The sequence below is a fragment of the Sipha flava genome, unplaced genomic scaffold (genome assembly GCF_003268045.1).
Source record: "Sipha flava isolate LNK unplaced genomic scaffold, YSA_version1 67_pilon_pilon, whole genome shotgun sequence".
Taxonomy (NCBI): domain Eukaryota; kingdom Metazoa; phylum Arthropoda; class Insecta; order Hemiptera; family Aphididae; genus Sipha; species Sipha flava.
In genome coordinates, this window is record NW_020273607.1 from 682,978 (window position 1) to 706,286 (window position 23,309).

Consider the following 23,309-nt stretch of genomic DNA (forward strand, 5'->3'; position numbering starts at 1 on the left):
GTCAATTAAGATTGTGGCTCTTCACGAATTCTTTTACGTTTTAGAGGTAAACGTCGTATGCGAAAAAATTATTTCCTCTTATCCGACGCACACGACTAACAGATACTATGGAAATTAAAAACAATGTTATCATTGGTATCAAGATCTTCCAAAAAACACAATGTTATCTATAAACATCGTAAACTTTTTACAATTTACCATCAGAAAACAAGAGAACTTTTTTTTGTATCCTGTGTTCGTTTCTGTTATAACTATTCGTATTCATCTATAACACATTATTCACATACAAAATTAACTTGAAAGTGTGAAATGGATAATGGACCGATAATTATAGTTATGCCTAATTATTGTAAACGTTTTAATGATATAAAAAATACGTACTCCGGGACCAAAAAAAACCAAAATGAAAATTGGTTTCCTGTCAATATTTATTTATCTGTATACGAGTAGATTTTATTAATAATTGTATTTCCCAAATGGTACAGCTGTAAAAAAAAAAACACTTTACGGATATTGACGATCACATAACATGATATATGGACTTACATCCGACACTTTCTGGTCCTTCGTTAACCTCATTAAAACTTTCGGCACCACCCTACTTGCCAATTTGGTTAACATCGCCATTTTTTCTTTCGTCATGTTCAATGGTGGTGACGTGATGATGCTGTCTGCCCTTTTCAGCGAGTGGACAAAGGCAAAGAAATCACCCACCAGGAAGATGATTCGGTCTTGGACCACGTAGACACGAGCGTTGTTCCGAGCGAACGCAAATTTGACCGGATCACTGTCCATTGCAATGACTGTACAAAAAACGCGAACCGTTACGAGTCCAACTTTAGTATACATTACGATGTAATACACAATTAACGTGTTAAATAATATGACAATATTTGTATTTTCATGTTGTCAGTAATACACCTTTGCGGCAGATAATGACCATTTGGATCGCGATCACACCGGAACCACAAAATGGGTCTATCACAGTAATCAGCGACTTACACCGGGATGCCATAAGTTTTGCTAAAACTTCTGGAGGCCCGGATTAAAGGGGCACTGTAAAAATCGTAAAATTATGAAAACACAAACGTAGCCGTTAATATACATAAAGACGGTCTGTCTTTAAAAAGTCTGTCTTACATACCTGGTTCTACCATGATGCCGTCGTTGAATTTAGAAAATTGTGCAAACCGATTTTCCCACAAATTGTAGGTGACGTTCGATTCCTGGGAATAGTACGTCGTATTAATTAAACATTGGAAAGTTCACGCAGATAATTATGTATATATTAAATAATATCCTGTCGATAGTATCGTGTTATATGTAATTGTTCGTTTAGTGTTACACTGTTAGCTACCGTTTTACTATGCTCGACTGTTGCGGACGGTCAGCAGCAAATTATTTTACCACCTTCAAGTTCACATGGTATTGAAAAGATAACATTTTTTTTTTTTTTTAATTCATTCAAATATACATGTTTGTGATTATGGGGAACAAATGTTGGTCCCGACAAATAAAAAGCGTAAATATTAATGTTCTATAACAGTGGTGGCCAAACTTTTTTTTCCTCGGGCCATAAAAAACAACTTTTTTTTATCGCGGGCCATAAAAAAATGCATTCTAAATATTTTTTTACGTAAATGCAAAATATTACAGTTATACAAATAAGTGCTGTAATATAGAAGACTTTCGCGGGCCAGATATAAAATGATTGCGGGCCGGAGTTGGCCCGCGGGCCATAGTTTGGCCACCACTGTTCTATACCACATTTCACACTAAATCGAGTCGTATCACGTTCGTGAAAAATACGCAAAATCCGGAAGGGTAAGGGATTTCGTTCGCGTTGAATATGACCGTTAATAATTAATGGTAATGTGGTTTCGCACTCACTTTGGCACGGTTTTCTTCCATTTTTGGTAGAACGTAGGGGACGATTTCGTCTTCGTCGTCACCGAATGGACTAACTTGTTTTACCGTCTCGCCGACACTCGTCACCGAGTCGACCGCGTCGCAAATCTATGCGGAATTCGCCTCTTCGTTAGATTTGGAGACGTCAGATGCAACTTCACCGGCGAACGGGTAAGTCTGCGTGCACACGTCAACGAACCTTACGCAGGGGTCACCGTACGTGAAGTCACGTTTGGCCACTCGAGCGGTGTCGGACACGGGGTCCGTTTGCGAGCCGCAATCCGTCAAGGCTGCGGGACCGGGAGCTATTCGACCACCGACGTCATCAAGGACCAGAGGACCGTTTCGCGGTTCTTCCGGTTGGGCACAGAAACCGTGATGCGCGAAACCTCAACGGGCTAATACGTGAAATGTACGAGCGAGATACGTTAAGAAAACCCGAACGGAGATTGAAAGATGTCGTAATGGAAATAGGACCTCGACCGTATGCGCCTTGGTCCTTTGTCAACCAGACCAGGAACCGTGACCATCCGCAGATGAAACAGAACGGAATCAATTGCAATCGCTCGTCGTCCCTGTCCATCTCGTGAGCAGGAGCACTACGGCGATCGGAACTGAAAAAACACATAAATATCATGCATCTCATACGCGGCGGCGCTCTCGATCGAACGTCGGATGCGATCATTTTTCGGCCGACCAGAAACGTAGTTATCCGTTCGCGGCGCGTTATTTTCGTACCGTACCTGGTGGTCAATCCCATTCCGTTGAGATGAGTTTTTGACGTTGATGTTGTTGATGAGATCACACTTGAGATACCTTGACAAAATGTCAGGACAAGAAATCGTTGTGCTGATACGCAAGACAATGTCAAATGTTATTGAAATCATTTACTCTCACATTTATAATTAAGTTGCAATATATTTGCCGCGTAACGTAGGTAACGTAGTAGGTTCGTGATCCATATTGTAAATGGCCAGTACAAAAAAAAATATGTAACATGAAATAAAATGTATTAGCTGAATAAAAAGATATAAAATGTTAATCTTTTAAACTAAACGTACTTCTCCATTTAGTTCTTCCTAAAATATTTTTTTATTGGGCGTATTATTCAAATTTGTTTATCTGTTGTAGGGCATGGAAATACAAAAAAAAAAAAAAAAAAATAAATAATTTAAACAAATAATGCTAAAAAAAAAATAAACGATTTTCTAAAACGATATAGAGAAAACAAAGAAACTATTTAACAATTGATTTATAAATTAACAAAAATATATTATATTATAATATGTCTAATCAATACCTCTGATAGGTTTTAACACGTCAACAGTGTTATATAGCCAGATGTATAATACGAATTCCACTGTATTATTTATATTATTAAAAAGTTACACCTGTAATGAAATGTTGAATAAACTATACAAAAAAATCTAAAAACTTCAATTCGTAATGAATCATTGGTTAGATACAATAATATAAAGTGTGTTTTAGAATAATTTTCATCAAAGGTTACGAGAATTAATGATATTTCTAATTTTCACTGTCAAAATAACGACACTACACATTATCATTCCTAACTTATAAAACGTGACAATATGTAATTTTTGATCTCCGGCACACGATTATCTTTTTTATGTAGCATTTTATACCGGTAGGTAAATTTTGCAAAACATAATACCGTGAAACAAATGTATAAAGCGTAACCTGAGACGTAGTTAACCAGCTTATTTAATCGTCGTGCTCGTCCGTTGCGCTACTACAAATTTATATGTAAGTTTTATTAAAAACGATGTTACCAGTGCGTTGTTGCAATTCTAGAAGTTGAAACATATCCGAACGTGAAAACATTCAAACGGATTAAACACACGTAATGGTATATTTTTATGACCGTCAAGAGTACTTGGTAAATTGTTTTTTTTTTTTTTTTTAAATATCATCGTGCTATTATTCCGCGTTATTTTCCGTCACATATCATTCGAAAATATTTTATTTCGTTTGTGTGGAATCCTTAGAGAGGGTGATAGAGACAGAGAGAAAGATAAATAATTCAAAATTACAGAGTTCAACACTTGGAACGTCGGAGACGAAACAATCATATTCTTCTGAAATGATTACAAGTCGAAATGTTTATGAAAAAAAATCGGTAGTACGCGAACGAATTAAAGATTTCAATTGCGTACGTTTCCACTACGTTTCCGCGTACAACAACACGTAGACACTCGAAATATTCCGCGGCACGCGGTGAACGTTTTCGTATAACGATGCGTTCGTTTTATTTTGTATTCGTGCCGATGCTCATTATTAAGCACTACGGTTATCGCGCCAAGACGTCTGTGTACATTGTGTTTTTATGCGCGAGTTACGAGCTGAACCCAGAAACGTCGGCTCGAGGATCACCACAAACGGTGACGTCTCTAAAACGCGATTTAGGAGTTCGCATCTCCCGGTGATAACCGGGTCGCGTGGAAATGAAATAAAATAAACGAAAACGCCGGACCTGTACGTGCGGTGGTTGCGCGGAAGGAGCGTCCGAGAAGCGACACGCCCTTATCCTTCCTGGCGGTCACGTTGTCCACCGGAAAACCATTACCGTGCAAAACTTCACCGATCCTTCGCGGTGTCCCGTCCGCATCGAAATTGTTTCGGGTACTCGAGCCGATCGAAATACCCGATGTGACTTTCTACACACTTTCTACGATTATTTGTTTGAGACTCACGATTACGTTTTGAGCGTAGCACGATATGTATTTGATAGAATCGAAGCGGCTGGTCTACATTTAGACTACCAACCAATACGGGCAACCCGTACCCTCGTCGAAAGAATTGCTTTAAACAACCGTTCTCGCCAACTACGTTATCTTCTCTCACCGAAATATATAAATATACAATACAAAGTTATCTTTTAAAGTTTATTTATATAAACTCCTACATATATCTGCGGTTCTGTTATTCAGCTATGGAGAGCAGCTGTTTCAGATGATCCCAAAAGCCGTCTAAAACGAACTTTGTGTCGCGATATTTTAACAAATTATTCTAATATTTTCTCAACTTTACTAATGAAACCCTTTTTTCCTTTTTCACCTTAATAAAAATTAAAATCTAAAAAAAAAAAAAGTCCTGTCCTTTAGTGTCTCCGATAGGTGGTACTTTAACCCAAGTCACTAGAGCCATACTATATCACAACTATCAATTACATACACCTATTGTAAATAATAATTACATATTGTGTATTCACTGAGTAAATGTTAAAGGAAAAAAATAGAGCGGCTGAAAAACATCTAAAATCTTATGCAATTTAGTTTAAATTCGTATAAAAAAATACCCCATTGAAACGCATGGAAAATTATTTGTAATATCTCGAGCTTAAATCAAAATGTTTTGTATAAGTAATGAGTAAACAATTTGTAATTTAAAATTTAATACTAGTCTGCATCGCAACGATAAAAACGGAATATATGTCTAAAACTCGCGTTTTTTTTAACACACGCATCCCGAGAGATTTAAAAGAAAATCAAATTTACCCTAAATAAGTCGATCGCTCTGTTACGCAACGCGATCCTTACGCGTGCCGTTGCGACGTATTGTGCAACTGTTGTTACTAATAATATTGTTCCCGTTGTTCTGTGCAGGCGATCATCATCGGTGTGCGGAAAGGTGGCACTCGGGCGCTGTTGGAGATGCTGTTCCTTCACAAGTCCGTGCAAAAGGCCAACGGCGAGGTGCACTTCTTCGACAGAGACGACAACTACGAGCGTGGCCTGGACTGGTACAGGAGGCGGATGCCGTACTCGTTCCCCAACCAAATCACCATTGAGAAGAGCCCCAGCTATTTCGTGACCCCCGAGGTAAAAAAAAAAATGTAAACGGTATACGTGTTTCATACATGTACGTGGACGCGCGGAGATGTGAAGTCAGAAGCAAGTTAACCACTACCCCTCACCGATTATTAGTATGATTAGTATGATCTTATCGCATAAAACTAGCTCCCCACCCCATCTAGCGGTTGGCGGACGAGAGGCTGCAAAACAGTCATCGAACAGACGTTATGTCTGGAAAATCTTTGGTTTTAAATTTCTATTCAGTTTTATTGCGACATTCCCAAAACTAATAAAATAAATGCACGTGTATTTGCGAACGTTCAATTTTTTAAGCTCATATTGTGTAGGTAAATTTGCATCGTAGTATAAACTACTGATGTCTTGTGACGACAAAAAATACTAAACAAGAACGCGTACCTGTTACTATTTTTCTACCACTTTTTTCAGTTTTCGAGAGAATAAGGCCACTTTTTCTGTCGACCGAACGCCCATAAAAAAATTTTTTAGGTAACTAAATCTAATACTGGGGTGTTTAAGTGGTTCTGTTTCTGATCTGTTACTTGATAAACAGTGCAGATGGTAAATCTTGCGCGTGCATGTTAATTATCAAATAAATAAATTAGCGATATCATCATGATGCGGAATAACGTGTGATGTACAATGCAGATTCGTCGATTATCTTAAATGATTCCGATTTGTAACAATTGATTATTATTTTTGTAACTTATATCGCGCTGAAATTTCTGAATATTTTATGTACCTCGAGTAAAATTACAATTACAATAAGGAATTTCGAACAATTTGCAATGAACCAACAAAAATCAAATATAATTATGTCGACCAAACGATTTGATGTGGAGGAGTCTGCGAGCGAACGGTCCACTCGTCCATTCAATTTATCGTCACTACGTTGATGGTAAGTGCTTCTCGTTACCGGATAAATCCAAAGGTGATTTGACATGGTAATACGTTTGATGTCGGAATATTGACGTGACGAGGCGAAGACGTCGATTTCTCCAGAGGTTAATCTAACGGTTAGGTCGCGCGCGAGAAGAGCTTCAACTTCACTTGTTCACCGTAACCGATGTCGAATTCATAAGACCGACGAGGTGCGATCGCTGACGTAAATAAATGAAATGAATTTCGCAGAAAAAATCTTCGGTGAAAATATAACGATTTATTTTGCGCCTCGTATCGCGGTTGACAAATATTTTGCATTTTTTTTTTTTTTTTGTATTTACTTCTACGTGCTCAGCAATCGTTACGAAAGTGTTGCTTATTGCGTTCGTTTTACACGCGTTGAATGAGTGTCGCTCGATTGCGGTCCAAAGTGATCTTTTTCCCGTTTTACAAATCCCGGCCGCGGCCCGTACAAAGTAGGTAAGAAATACGGTTCTCATAATATGATTTTACAACCGAATAAATTACCGAATCCACCCAATGCGTTTTGATTTAAATAAAATGCATGCGCGGTCTTATATATTCAGTGCGAATAGGGGGATTTCCAGCACGTTGAAGATAAGAAAGCCGAAAAACTGCAAAATTGCAAACGTACTTTGTAATATATTGCGCTGTTATTTAAAGCGTTTTAATGCAATGGACATTTTTGAAATGTTATGCGAAAAATATAAATTAATAATAGCAATGTTTAATTTTAAATTTTACTTTCGTAAAAATTTAGCAAATTAAGTAGAAAAATAGTGCTGTACTAATAAAATTTGTAAAAGTTTAGTTAAATGATACAACGAAAAAATTGTAAAAAGCGAAATTTAATTTGATGTGAACGATCATGATCACGAAGGAAACACTAAACAGACATTGAAAATCAAAGTATGTGTAAGGATATTAAAAGTAAAGCTACTGAAAATATTTACGAGAAACCGTCAAAATGAATCCATAGGTGCGTTAAAAGAAAGAATACGTTTTCAAATGTACAAATCATGTACGATTGAGTTGACTTATTTGTTGGTAAATATTTTACGTTGCACATTATAATTATAATTCGTATTAAAAGTAAATGCGTTATATTTTGAACCAATGCCTGTCCGATCGCGATCTGGATGCTGATATTTGTGACGCAAAATGACTACCCAGTGTTTTTGGCCCGCTATCAGACGCTGTATGGACCCGTTTGAACGCGGCGGGTTCAGTGAAATGGGGTCGATTGCACGGGTCATGAAGGGTCACTCGATTTGCACGGTAAAGCTGTTTACGCGAACCGGCTGATACGTAGTAAACTCTGTTATATCGCATCGGATAGGGTTTAGGAATGAAATTACACTCTCGTACTCGATTTCGTAGACTCGTTTTCTTTTTCCGTTCGGTAAAAAAAATAAATGAAAAAAATAACCTCATGACGATAATACAACGTCGCGTGTATAGAAACGATGCGGATTCGCGTACAACGACGACAACAGTCGGTGTGGACACATTGGGTTTGTTTCGAACAATTCTTTTTTTCGATTTAATGTTATCCTCTGCCGGACGATACGAGTTTATTGTTTCGTAGCTGTCATCGGGGGTTGTTTTTTTCCTCGAAAACGTTTAAGATAACCTTTTGAAACGATAACGATACAATGACGTTAATATAACAGATGTAAAGCACTAGCGGCAACGCCCCGAGTTGATGTAGTGGCGAGTCAAGTGAAATATTTAAATAAGTCGCAGAAAATACGCGTTTCAAATACATTTATTCGTATTTTATTCCGCGTGCAAACCATTGTGGACGTTATGCACATCGGGTCGTATGTTTCCGAGTATCAGTTGTTTTCAAAAGTTTTATTTTTTTCTTTCCACAGCGGTACGTCGTTCGACAAAACGTTACACATTAAAACCCGGAGGACGAACAAACAATACATTTTTCGAGGGTCTAACCACCGTCGCGACGTACTGGCTAGAATCAAACTAATGAACGTATACATATCGTGACACTATTGCTAGCAAAAGTCGCGTACGTGTTGAACGATTTCTGCACATGAAGTTTTACCGAAATTGTTTTACTCGTCCGCTAACGTCATCGCATCCGAATGATAATTGTTTTTTCTGCACTCGTAATAATAATAATAATAATAATAAACACTGGAACGGATCGAAATCAATGCACAATATTGAGAACGGCGAGTACAACTATATTATACGTGCACGCCATATCGTAATACCATCGTCAACGCTGGTGTACGAGCTTGTTTTGTTCTCATTGCCGTTTGATTTTTTACGTTCAAACGATATTACGCAGAGGTGAAACTAGGAATTTTTACGATCGGGGAAATGTGAAAATTACGCCCCATCACAAACCAATAATCAAATACTTTTATCGAGAATTTTTTTCTAATAATTAATATACAATCATACTTATTGAGTTTTAACCTAATAACAGTATTTGACAAAGTTAAAAATATCAAATTAACTGTTAATAATTACAAAAATTACCCCTTCTAAAATTGTACACCCGAGGATGAATCCCCGTTATCCACCCCCTAGTTCCACCACTGATATAACGTAAATGGAATTTAATAATTTGCGAACCATTGAATTTCCACCCGGTCTCACGGTACTCGCTAATAACCACACGAGTGACTGTTCCGAGTAACTGCACGAACTTCGAATCGACCTCCACGAACTGATTGGAAGCAGATCCGTTACGGGTATATTTGCAAAGCTTAGCGATTACGGATTCACGTGTCGTTTGTTTACTAACTGATTATTCTTGATCAATCTCGATTACTCCGGAGCCGCGTGGGAATTGTCTCGATCATGTACGAGTGCGGTTCGGCTCGTTTTGATTCGGAACACATTACCGCCTTCTGGGCAATCAAATACTCGTGCATAATTATAGCACGTGTCTAGGCCCACACCACTCACGTGTGTCAACGGTTAATTTAACCGTGAATAATAAATAAATAAATAAATAAATAAATAAATAAATAAATAAATAAAATAAATAAATAATTTATCGTGTACACTTGCGGATGTTTAAGGACCGACTTTGTACGAGCGTCATACTTTCCAGGATTAATATACTGCACTACACAGCCACGACCTTATCTTAGAATTTATTTTTAACGTCGTTTTTTTTAAAAAAAAAAAAATAATAAATTAAACACTACGTATTCTCGTAGCGAAACGTCGAGAATTATAAAAAGTGTTTCTCGTTCTGAGAAAACTTATAAATGAAGTAAAAATGCTCCGGTAGTGTTGTTCGTACACAAACTGTTCACGATCACTTTCGCAGAATTTGATAAATTGCTTTTGTGCTTTTAAAAGCTAATAATTTGTAACTATACATTTGTAATCCCGTATTGTTATTCACAACGTAATACCGAGTTCCATTTGGGATCGTTTCGAACGTAACTCAAAAGTTCATAGCGTGTCAGGAAAAAAAAAGAACACCATTTCATAACCATATCGCACATTATGATTGAAACGAATACCAAATGAGCAAGATTCTCTAACCAGACGTATTGTTTTCATAACATAATGGTCTTGAAGACAATATTTAATGCAAATCAATCAAACACGGTACGTGTAAAGGTATCGATAGATAGGTTATACGACATAAATTAAATTAATGTTGTGTCGTTTTAAACGACTTATGCACGTATAATGTTTACATCTGTGTCGCATATACTTGACAAATTGTCAAAACGATATTAAAACTTACATAACGTATTTAAATATACATTTATACATTTGCACGCGTTCTCACACGTTTCTGCTGTGCATTTTCAATCGTAATCGTTGTATAAACAAGATTTTAATGCGCATTAGAAAGCCTCGAACATAAAAATATCTGTATTTTACACATCATTGAGATGCACATTTTGTGTGTTCCGTGTACTAAACGATTTCTGAACAGTATTTCGTTTTGTAAATATTTCAAACATCGTTCAAAATAACTGTAATGCAATATCGGTCTTGAAGTCAATTCGTTGACAGGATGTTACTTTGAAAATAAAAAATTACAAAATAATATGTACCATTGTTTTTGTATTACTTTTAAAAAATTCGAACCCTCGCGTACTCAAGCCGCCGAGGCTTTTTGATTTCAATCAATTTTCGGAACTAGTCGATTAAACAAATATTTGTTAACGGGTTAGCACGGGAAAACTATTGTTTTCACGTTAAAAATCCGTTCCTTCTTCAAACACCATGTGCAGCTATTCACAAGTCCCCGTTCGTATCGCTGTCGTCGCGGTCGTGAAGTCGCGTAAGGATATAAAATTATATACTGTGTACCGTTACTTTGCGATTTAGCTCGTTAAACGTTAGAAAAACATCGAGTTTATCCGTTCGGGTATCGTTAAAAATTAATGCGCCAACCGTATCGATCGCAGGTCGTTGTACGAATTTAATACAGTGATCGCAACACCGATGACGAATCGCATCAGAGGGCGTATCATTAAATTATATAGTTTTGGGCCGAAATGGAATGACGTGATTGAGCTGAGAGCTTGATAGCATTGCTTTTAGCATACGTTTGAAGGGTTTATTCGTAAACATGCACCCCAGTACATTAAGTAGGTATTCACATAAGATGTAGACACACTGTAAAACCGAAGAGGAAAAAAAGGGCCTGAAAACATTTATCGTTCTAAAAATGATTGACTGTATATTGTGCACATTTTTTTTTGCGGTGACATTATTATTGTTATTATTATCATACGGACATTTTTTTTTTTTTTTTTTGATTTTTTGATTATTGATTATTCGTTCTCGACGCTTGAGATTTAATCGGGTTTTCGGAAAAATAAGAACTAACACAATTCTCGATAATAATAAGAGTAGTCCACGTGTTCCGGCGATTTGTTTTACTGTGTCATGTTATTATACAGCACACTCGTATCGAATACAAATCGACAGCTAAAAATACCTTTTTTACAATATGAAAACTATTCTTGTGCATTAAAAAAAAAAAAAAACGGATACAATAATATTTTTATTTCAGCGCTCGTATCGACGTATAATATTGACTTAGCTGATGAGGTAAGCACGAAATAAAAATGTAAAATCATCAATATAACAGTAAATCAAGCGTGCGGAGAGATATTATTACACGATGTCGTGGTGGAAACGTAAACAGCTCATGAACGCGCGGGCCGTGTTTCCGTGTGTCGGTTTGATGGTTTAAGTTAGCTTCGATAGCGTAACGTCTTTAACTCGTTTATGTCTTGATTAGGCTTTACGGTGATGTATCGTGTTGCGTTGAAGTCCATTTGTTTCCAATCAATTACATAAACCAGCGATTCCAAAACTTTTTTAGCCGCGCAGCCTTTTTTTTTTTATTAAGCACTACGTTTTCGTGGAGCCTCAAGAAATATTTAGTATTGAGTTTTATTCGCCTGTGTTCAAAGAATCATATTACATATGCGTATTTATATTAGGTATGAATTATGAGGATCTGAACTATCCGAACATCCGGATATTCAAATCCGGATTTGCCGAAGTTTCTGGATTATCTGGATTTACGAATTGGCTTTTTACATAACTTATAATAATTTTTAATTTCTAGTAAAATAAATTATTTTATTTTATTGTAACCACAAATTAATATTATGTTTTATGTTATATTTTATGAATTTCAGTATTCTTATCATAACTTCAGCAATTCTTACAATTTATTATTAGTTACCAATATAACAATTTATTCAATTTTTGAAATTATTTTTTATCTCTATGACTTACAGTGATATGGAATGACTGAATTTCTAATTAACTTATTTTAACTGCATATCCTTTGAATGGTTACCTATTGAATAAGATCTTCCGAAGGCAAGTTTAATTCATATTACAATACAATATAGGAATGATACAATAATAATTGTTAGCGATTTATTTATACAGACAAATTTTCTTAATAAAAATTTGAGCCATCGAACTGCGAAATTGAATTGAATAAATCGGCTTTCCTAAATCCGGATTTATATAAGAGGAATCTCAAAATGAAATAGTGTACATTGCATTTATATAATAAATCTGGCCAAAAATAACCGAATGGGAATGCATTATCAAAAATTAAAAATTATATTTTCTTATCGAGGTTTCAGTATTGTTTATGTGTATATAGGTGGATTATATTTTAGTTGACGGAATGTTGTGAAAATATATACACTCTTTGTTTTGAATAACGATCAATAATTGTTACGGTATTACATTTTCTGTACATTAAATCCAACGGAGCCTTTGAGAAATAATTTCGGAGCCCTGAGGGCTTCGCAGAGCACCGTTTGGGAACCTTTGTTGTAAACAATACATTATTTTAATCGTTTCGTCGTCAGCTCTATAGATTATCGTTTACCAGCGTGTATGCGCACGTCGAATATTGTACCATGTTTTACCGCATTACGATAGTTTGATTTGACGTTCACCTGTAACGAATTTCGCGGTCGTAGTACATTTGCAAACTTTCAGGAACGATGACTAAGAAAGTTTGCAGATAGATTCGAGTCCGAGGTGGAGTACTAGTATACAATGTGTCACGTGCCGGATTCGAATTTTAAACCATGCATTGCGCAGGACCGGGGCTGAAAACGGAAATGCAACCGTCCAATTTTAATACTGTACAAAGTGATTATATATTTATGAAATTTTTTTTTTATCACCATATCCCGCTACCGTCGCACGTCCGATCAAAAGATGAAGGTGCACGCCGTACCGCGGGACGATTTATTTTTATTTTGCCCCCTCTCCAAAAAACGTTTTCTGTTTGACTTTAACGAAACAATGTACGTCGACAAGACGTTGTAATAATGCGACCCCCTCCCCCTTCCACCGTGTACGCGCGCAAATATTTGTATTTTTAAAACGTCAACGTTCCCTAACGTCGTTCAATCAGGAAGACGAGCAGCGATCGTGCGTGCAAAGTATTTTTATAGTTCTCATGACGATACGTTATTCGAGCGTACTGTACTGTTATAATTTTTCCACCAAAACCCGATCGTGACCGTTCTATCGAAAAGTTCACACGAATCCCTACTGGAACGATAGAAATACGAGTCTCACAACATCAGTTGAATCGCGTTAAACCGCGTAAGACGACTACGAATCTGCCCCAGTTTGATTCGATATCAAGATACAATAAAAGCGTTAGTTAAGTGCGGACGTTCGAATAGAACGTTCAGTGGAAAGAACATTGTTAAAAACATCTCCTAGTAATCCTCGAGCAAAGAGGCATATCCGAGTTAGGTCCCAAATAATATTTATGATAAAGCTAAACAAATAATTTGTGTCCGATTATACAAACGATAACATACGAGTCCGACCGCTACGACAAAAAAAAACTTGTAACTCACTAGTATTGATACAATTGATAATGTTAAAAAAATTAATAGATTTTTTTTTACAATGAAAAGTAAATATTATGATAAACAAACCAGTTCGGTTGCACCACGTGGCTCGTACGCATCGCGACTAGTTTGAGGCAAGCCTACTGAAGAGCGCCGCCGTGTTAGCCTATCTGTCACCGTCTGAATGAGCACAGACTATATGGGAACAGGTCACTCATTTGACCGGAAAAATAAACGAGAGAGAAAAATCTTCTTCTATTGAGCGCACTCGAATCAATGCAGCTACATGAATTTCATCTAAACTATTGTTCAGATACTATATATCATTATCATATGTTATATTTTTTATTAATCTAAAGATTTTTATTAGTATTGTTCGGATTATATAGCATTTTCTAACTGCTATAGGATACAAATAAGAAGAGAAAAAAAGAGATATAAATCCGTATTCACCGGTGACTGTAAAAATGAAATTGTATTTTGCAATTTTCACATATTTCAAATGTTTTTTATTTTTAGTACTATTTTTGAACCGTTGTTGCTTTTTTACTATTATGCATAATATAATGTTTTATTCTGTATTTTTCATAAATGTTGTTTTTATCAAATGAAATTAATTTTAAATTTTTAATAAGTGGTAATGAGGTTTTTTTTTTATAAATTTATTCATTTATTTAATTATATTATAGATATTAATTCAAAAGATATAATAAGCAATCAGTAAACGATAATAAATTAAGTTTTGATTTTTTTTTTTTTTTTTTGCCATATTTTATGTGTTAGAGCATATTATAAGATTTTTTTTCGGTCATATTACAGTAAATATTTTAGTTATTTTAAATGCTATAAAATCCGAACTCAGTTTATAGGTAATCACATGTTCACATGCCACTGTCACATGCACTATTAACATTTTTTAAACATTGATTTTTCAAATTGGTCTCCACAATCTCGAGTACTATTGTTTTAGAAAGAGTTATAGCCATATTTCAGTATAAGAATGTTTTACCCACATCGGTTGACGTTCGTCTTTTGGATATTGTAAAAGACTTGTATATTCCTGGTATTTACTTTTGCAAAATTGTACACAGCAACGCATTTTGTTTAGTTTCTAAAATACTGAAAGAGATCAGAACAAACTATTGAAATACTAGAGGTAAAACAGGCATACTTGCTCCATAAAAAGCCTCCAGCAGACGATTAGAAAAAAATCTTTTTTTTTTTTCATGGTCACGACAAAATATTACGCCTTAATTGTACTCACATTGATTTCGTTGCAGTAATAAACGTCATCGTTTTTGTTTACATCCTGAGTGAAATAACTGTTTTCATATAGTCTGTGGTACAAGTATCTAGCTTGTTATTACTATTCGTCGTGAACGGACGGGGTTTTTGAGCTCTCGGGAATATCATCAACAACGTTGGATATACATTTGAACGCCAATTATCCGGACGTCAATCAACCGAACGTCCAATTATCCAGACGAGAATAGGACGAAAAAAAAAATTTGGTTTTCTAATAACTCGTAAATCGTTAATGTATTTCTAAATTGTAGATTGGATATTCACCATTCGATTATGTATGTTTATATAAAAGTATATGTATTATATATATATATATATATTTAATACGTAATAATATTTTTTTTTAGCATTTATTAGAATATATACAATCTGTAATAATATTTACAATAAGCATATGAGCAGTTAGATATTTTATAAGACATGACAGTATGAAGAGAGAAGCTAACCAGCAGTACACTCAGATGCGAATAGAGATTTGTTAGACTATATATCTACATATAAAGGTTTTTTTAACTTTGGCGTTAGATTTAAAAACTCGGAGCCTACTTTAGTTATAAAGTGACGGTTTTCTAGATATTATTTAAAGAAAAGGTAGTATTAGTATGGGGGGGGGGAGAAATCCTTTTAATTTAAACAGAAGTTTTGTGTACCAGACCTTGTCAAAGGCTTGAGCAACGTCTAATAGAACTGCCGAGCAGTAGAGTTTGTTTTTCGAAGGATAAGAAATAGAGCTAGTTAAAACATGAATTTAGTGAATGGTGGAGAGCTTGTTTCTGAAACCAAACTGGGTATGGGGAATTGCCTTTTTATCGTTGATGAACACTGATATTCGTTTAACAATTAATTTTTCGCATAATTTAGCAAAAAAGGGGAGGAGACTTATTGAGCGATTAGAAGAAGGATTTTTAGGGAATTTGCCAGGTTTTGGAATTAAGATTATCACAGAAATTTTTCATTGGAAAGGGAAGTATGATAATCTTAATATCGAATTAAGAACATGGGTAAGTTGAATAAGAGCTTTTTTTGAGAGTTGTTGGGCAACCTCAGCAGTCACAAAATCGAATTCCAGTGACTTTCTAAGAGAAAATGATTTAATACAGTAATTAATTTCACCTGGAGAAAATGGTTTGGGTGCGAGATAAAGTGGTAGAGTATAAGAGAGAGAGTTTTCAATATCTTTTTCAAGAATGTTATTGCCAATGTCACTGTGTGGTTGGAATACTGTAGAGAGGTGTGAGCAAAATGTGTCGACTTGCTCTTTATCGGTCTTACACCAATTACCATTGGCATTTTTTAATGGAGATTTGTGTTTTGTTTTGTTTAAGGCAATTGCGTGTTACCCTACATAGTGAGCCATTTTTACTGAGAGTGAGGTGGCCCAGTTATGGAAAGAATCGTTTTTCAGTTTATTAACCATATTTTTAAGGGTTGAAGCAAGATTATTAAATATATTTTTATCTGAAGGTAGTCTATAGCGTTGCCAACGGGCTCTAGCTCGACGTTTCAGTGTAATTAGTTTACGAATATGGGTGGGAATTGAAAAATAATTTTTATGATAACTATGCGAAGTGGTTAAATTCCAAGCAGCTGATTGGATAAATTCTGTGAAATTTTAAACTGCATTTTCGATCTCGTCTGTAGTCTTGAGACTAATATTTAGATTTATTTTTTTGGTCTATTATCTTCCGAAACCTTATCCAGTTGGTTGAACCATTTGTTAGATACGTTTTGTTAGGCCGGTAATAGGGGAGAGAATCCAATGAAAGAAAAACTGGAGTATGATCAGAACTTGAGTTCAATAATTTTTTTATTAAATGGTTAAGGTTATAAGGTAATTTCGTGACGAAAATGTCTAATATATGCTTACTGATAGAGGTAAGCCAGTAGGTCGGGTTTGGAAGGTTAAGAATAGTGAGATGGTTATTATTAATAGTTTGAAATAATGAGTGTCCTTTTGGATTTATAGAGTGACAGCCCCAAGATTGGTTTTTGGCATTTAAATCACCACCAACAATGAAGTAGTGACCTAGAGAATTGAAAAAGGATTTGAATTGTTCCGGCAAGATTTTATGTTTAGGCGGACAATATGCTGCTGCAATTGTTATTGGCACATGGTTCAAGTGAATGTTAATTATCGCTGCTTGCAGAAAGTCATTATTAACTATAGGGGCTGGAGTGAATTCAAGCGATGATCTGATAATGATTACGGCACTATCGTGGGCGGTACTATCTGGATGAAAAGAGAAAAATATACTGTATACTAGGAATGAGCATTTCGTGTTGGGTGTGAATTGTGTCTCTGAGATTAAAGCTATATCGATTCTTTTTTCGTTTAGTATCATAAAAAGTTCGTTTTTATGGTTTGTAAGGTCATTGGCATTCCAAAGTAGGATGGTTAGTGATTGGGAGGTAAATGTATTACTTTGCATTTTGAACAAGAAGACGGTCAAGGACTGTGGTAAGGAGAGATAATGAAGGGGTAATTAACTGTCTAAATTCGTTTAGAAAATTGGACAGAGCAGAATTGACATTTGAATTGGTATTAGGATTTTAACCCGATGTCACCTGGGAATAGGTCCGAGGGGGGTGGGTTTTAATCAAAAGGATGCTGCTGGGTGACTACAGTTATTAATATTAACATTATTAGTACGACCTTTATTGTTGTTGGTTTGGGTGAGATAATTGTTTGCAGTTTGCTTGCGGGATCGTTGGAAATCCTTGTAAATGCGGCACCCCTTATAGTTTGCTGGATGGTCTCCTCCACAGAGAGCGCATTTGGCAAGTAATTCGCTTGATTTCCCGTAGTTGGGGTAAGGATGATTACTTCCACAACGGACACATCAGGGAGGGTATGAGCAATATTTCTTAGAGTGGCCATAGTCTTGGCAGTTATGGTACTGGATAACGTCTCTACGTTTATGAGGTTCCTCGATTTTAATTTTTGTATGAAGTAGTGACGTCATTGTAAAGTTTTTTATTAGTCGTTTTTTGAAAAACGTTTGTAATCTGTTGGACTGAGAACCCGATTTCTTCGATTGCTACTCCAATTTCGATAGTTGGTGTGGAAGGGTGGAGATTGCGAATACTACTCGAAAGACCTTATACTCACGAGGTTGATAAGTATGATACTGAGCTTCACTATCTCTTAGAAAGTGATTTGTGTTACGATACGATTCAGAGTCGGATGTTTGTATTTTTAAATTGTTTATTGAGGATTTAAAGATAAATTTATATGCACCGATAATTTCATTACGGAGACCAACAAAATCTAATATACCACGGATAAATATTGGTGGTGGAAGTTTTATTTTAGAGCCTTGGGAATTAACAGGAGGTAAATTTTCATTTGAAGTATAATCATTTGTAAGAGTTGCCGTTTCGGTGACGTCGTTTGAGAGTGGAGAAAATCTGTTGTGTGTGATAAATAATGGTTTAGTTTTATTGGTTTCTGGAATATCTGTCGACGACAGATTTCGTTTAGATGATTTTTTGGGATATTTGAAGTTATCGTCATTATTGTCATCTAATTCTATATCGACAGAATTAAATACGTCACATGATCCGCTCGGTATATAGGTGTCGTGTGATATTTTTAAAAAATTGACAGAACCGACTTTTTGTTTTTGATTGGAAATAGGAATAGAATGGGACGAGCTTTGATTAGACGTTTATTTAGTGGGTGTATTTTTGTTCTTATTGTTATCGTAATTAATACTGAGAGTTTGATTTTTCATTATATATTAATGATGTTTAATTATCTGGAAGACAGATTGTCAAAAGTAATCGTAGGTCCAAAGGTCACCACGCGTGGTGATACCTTGGAAAGGAGATAATAGAGTGCTTTTCATATACTTCGCATAATTATTGAATATTTTTTATTACTTTAATTCGTAGGCTGCTGGTAAACGTAGGAGCCAAGTACAGTATAAAAAACTGAGTTTATTGATAGAAAGCACGAAGAAATCCGATGGAAATGAGGTGATTAATTTAAACATAAGAGATAGAGATAATATTTTGCGTGCATTCAGTTTATATTAAACATACATGCATTCAGATGTATATTTCTTACAATTTTCCTTTTAGTCAGTTCATTTAGTTTATTTCTTTTCAATTATTTTTTTTTTTTTTTTATTGGCTTCTACAGGCCATTATGTATTTTCACCGCTTCTACCAAACCTCTCCATCACTGTTGTCTGCATCCTCAATTCTTGCAGTTTCATCTACTTGACTTAAATCTTTTTTTTACCCGATCTAACCAACGCTGACGTTGACTTCCTCTGGGGCTTGTTATCGAGATTTTCGAGGGTATCGAGGTTTGAGTTATCCAGACTCGACTGTATTTCAATGTACAACGGTTTCGAATTAAGAATTTATCGTCAGGTATATACAAAGTCAATAATACTATTAGAACACCAGATACAGTGCTATTAGTATTGGTTGACAGTTTGTTTTTCAACTTTACCATTAGCACTTTCGACGGTAATTTTTCAATTATTTCTCATGCGCAAACTATACACGATAGGCTAATAATAGTAATGCATTATGTTAGATTATATTCGTTTCGTTCCATTGTCCTCGCGCGCATACAGTCGTATTGTTGTATTTATTAATGCAGTGGGATCGGTGCAGCGTGTTGCGCAAGTTGGACGTAATGTAGATTGCGGCTCGCGTTCAGAGAGACACACTGAGAGAGAGAGAGAGATGATGAAAGACCAATATAATCATACGATGAGCGAGAATAAGTCCTACCCGTGACCTGGTTAGAACAATGTTCACACAAACCATATATAAACGAACACATTCGTTGATTTCGAGATTGCTACTGCATACAGTGCGCTACATATTGTGTCCACCAACCTTCGGTTTGTCGTCGGTTCGTCCTTTTCGGTTTCGTTTCCTACGTAGTCCCTTGCGTCACTAACCCTCCCGGACTCGATTTTCTCCCTTTCGATTTTCACAATTTTACTTTATGGCGTCATAGGCGTGTCACGTAATTTCATACACGGACTAGAAGTTTTAATCGAAGGGATTTCACGGTGAACTTGCATGTGAGATAAACGCACGCCTTTCTGCCCAGTGATGCCGACTTTGAACAAAACGGATGTTCATGAAACGACGGTTGGCATAGGTTTGTTGGATGCGAGTTTTCGTTTGTCTTACGAATTCCGCCTCTAACAATATTTTGTTTTTGTATTCTTTCGCCCGTTTCAGAGATTCTGTCCGCACTTTATTCGGTACAATTGTACACAACAACTTTATAAAAGTTTACTGTGCAAAATTTACCATTATAAAATAAAATTACTCGAAACTGCATACGATACCGTATGGAATTGCACGTGCATGAAAAAATGTTATTTCAAAAACATATTGGTTGGTTTAAATTGTTTCTAAAAAACCATTAAACATCTGATACTTAAATATCAAAATCACTTAAAGTTATTAATTTAAAAACTGTAACATGTGAAACAGTCAGGTGTTTATAATGTTTCTTGTTTCTTCGGTGTTTCCAAATTTTGCAATTATTAAACACGCGATTTAGTAGTGAACCATGTTTATCATAGAAATGTCATGAACGAAAAAGAAAAAATAGTATACAATATAGAACTATGGTGTGACGATAAAAGTGTAATTTCTAAAGAACTGCTGAATTATAAATTCTACTAGACACTTTTGCTGAGAGACCGATGGCTATTTACTGTCGTGCAGTTTAAGCGCCTTTTTGATCAGAATAATCATTTGACGATAGCAATAGATCATTAATAATCACTATTTTTCAACTCGTCAAACTCAAACTCTTGCTTTGGACTTATAGAGATTTGCCAATGAAATTTAGGTGTTCGAAAGTTCTTCCGAGGGTTTTTTTTTTAACGAGTCATCGCGTCGTAAAGACCGATTGTTGAAACAATTGCTTACAGTTTAAAAGACACGTAGCTATGAACACAGACAAATATCTACATCTATTTCTGGAGTAATTATCTGACATAAAACATTTCACGTTAAAAGTGATTTAATTTCCGTCCGTCCATAATAAATTATTAGATTTCATAAATTTTCTATTACAAACTGATGAAAAATAATTAAAAGTATATTGATACGCAGGATCATACGGGTTTTTTTGGATACGTGATCACCGATTGACCGGTTCTGGTTAAGTCCCTCCTATCCGGTTACCGGACGATTTTCAGACACAAGCGATTGTTCAGTGTTATGCCGCGTTATATCCTCGATAAAAACTTATTCGAAGTTTTTGTTGACCAATCGTGTATAACGTCCGAAAGGTTGAAATATCGTTGCTTTTTAGACGTGTGCACCAGACATTGAAATCGATATGCAATGTCGTACAAATAATATGCGCTTTACATTCACTAGGTCACGACACAGTTTTCAAGTATCGTTATTTGACCGAAACCACGTGACATCGGAACTCGCTAAACACTGAAAGGCATACATGTTTTCGAGTTTGCTGCGTTATTTCATCGTTACAAAACATTTAAAATGTTTGAGTTGCACGCGACTACGTACATTACGTTATCCGGGACTACGTACATTACGTTATCCGGAACTCTGAATGGCGTACTATTTTAATTATTCGTGACCGACCGAATATATTACATAATATTGACGCGAAACGTTATTCGAATGCAAATCAGACGGTCCGAATGCGTAAACGTAGACGTTGTTTTGCCATTTCAATTCGTCGAGAAAAACTGTACGGATAATGTACGCAGAAATCGATTAGCTTCAATGGTATTGCCTCGTGTATGGGCGTGAAAAACAAAAATACCTGATTTGATGACTCCAACACAACACTGTCCCTGAATTGCCTACCCGAAGTGCCTGATAACTAACGTTATGATTATTGACGTTTCAAAATGGACATTAACGATATAAAACGATTGCATTATTGTTGTTTCAAACGTTTACCGTACGCACGTTCAATCGCGTTCTATATAGTTTAACACCGTACGTCGATTTCGTTCATCCGAATTCCGACTCCACTGGACATCAAAAAAAAATTATACCCATCTGATTCTACATATTTCTATGCTTGTACTTGGTTTTTTTTTCTCCGCATAAAACATGTTAATCGCGTACAAGCAACACTTAATTGAATGTCCGGTCGTTATTCGTGTTAACATCCGTCACCGTATCGTAACTCTTCGAGAAATATTTTCGCGCTTCCGTACGCACTCCTCGAAGTATTGCAAATACCTTTCGAGGAAAACGTATTTCTATCGCCGTACGCCGCAGGAACCACCGCACGTTCTCCGTCCCTTTTTTCGGCACTTAATCGACGACAATCGGATCTCGCTTTACCATCGGGTTTCGTCCAACGTCGTGCGGAGTACGTCGAGTACTTAAACCCGTTCGGTACGAACACGTGTACGTTTGTTCGTTCGTTCCGCTCGGTCGGATAACACGAATGAACGGCTCTCGTTCGTTCCCCAGTGACGCGCGCACGAACCGTTACGACGAACCGAGCACGCGTGTCCCCGTGACGTTATCGAGATGCGCTGTTGCTCTCGTCGCGCGTGTCGCGTTTTTTCTTCGTCCCGTCGGCGAGCGTTTAACGATCACTCTTTCGAACGCATTGCGCAGGAGCGCCAACGGTTGGACCGACGTTGTCCGTTGAAAAATCGGTGAAAACGACCGATGGACGACGACCGATGACCGCGATGCCGTACGGACACCGCGCGGAAGATAAAGATGCAACGGGTCGGCGAACCGACCGGGGTCGTCGTCGGCTATCGGTCGCGCGTTCTGCATGTTTTATGAAAACTAACTATGCAATATAAAAACAAAACATGAAAAAAACGATTTCAAAAATTATTATACATCGTACACGCGAGTACCGCGTGCGACGTACGTCCCGGACGAAATACGACGCGAAACCGCCAGCGCTCTTACGGCTGCGACGACGACTCGTCCAACTCCGCTTGACGACTCGTCCTACTCCGCTCGAAGACTCGTCTTATTCCGCTCGAAGACCGGGCAACTC

At 36.5% G+C, this 23,309-nt stretch overlaps 1 protein-coding gene across 1 annotated transcript in view; it reads left to right on the forward strand.

Annotated features, from left to right (window-relative positions):
* LOC112691881 (heparan sulfate glucosamine 3-O-sulfotransferase 5-like) overlaps positions 1-23,309 on the forward strand; it is a 51,112-nt gene that overhangs the window by 13,435 nt on the left and 14,368 nt on the right. The window contains exon 3 of the mRNA XM_025566315.1: positions 5,535-5,750. Coding sequence (XP_025422100.1) covers positions 5,535-5,750 — 216 coding nt within the window. The remainder of the gene's footprint in view (positions 1-5,534; positions 5,751-23,309) is intronic.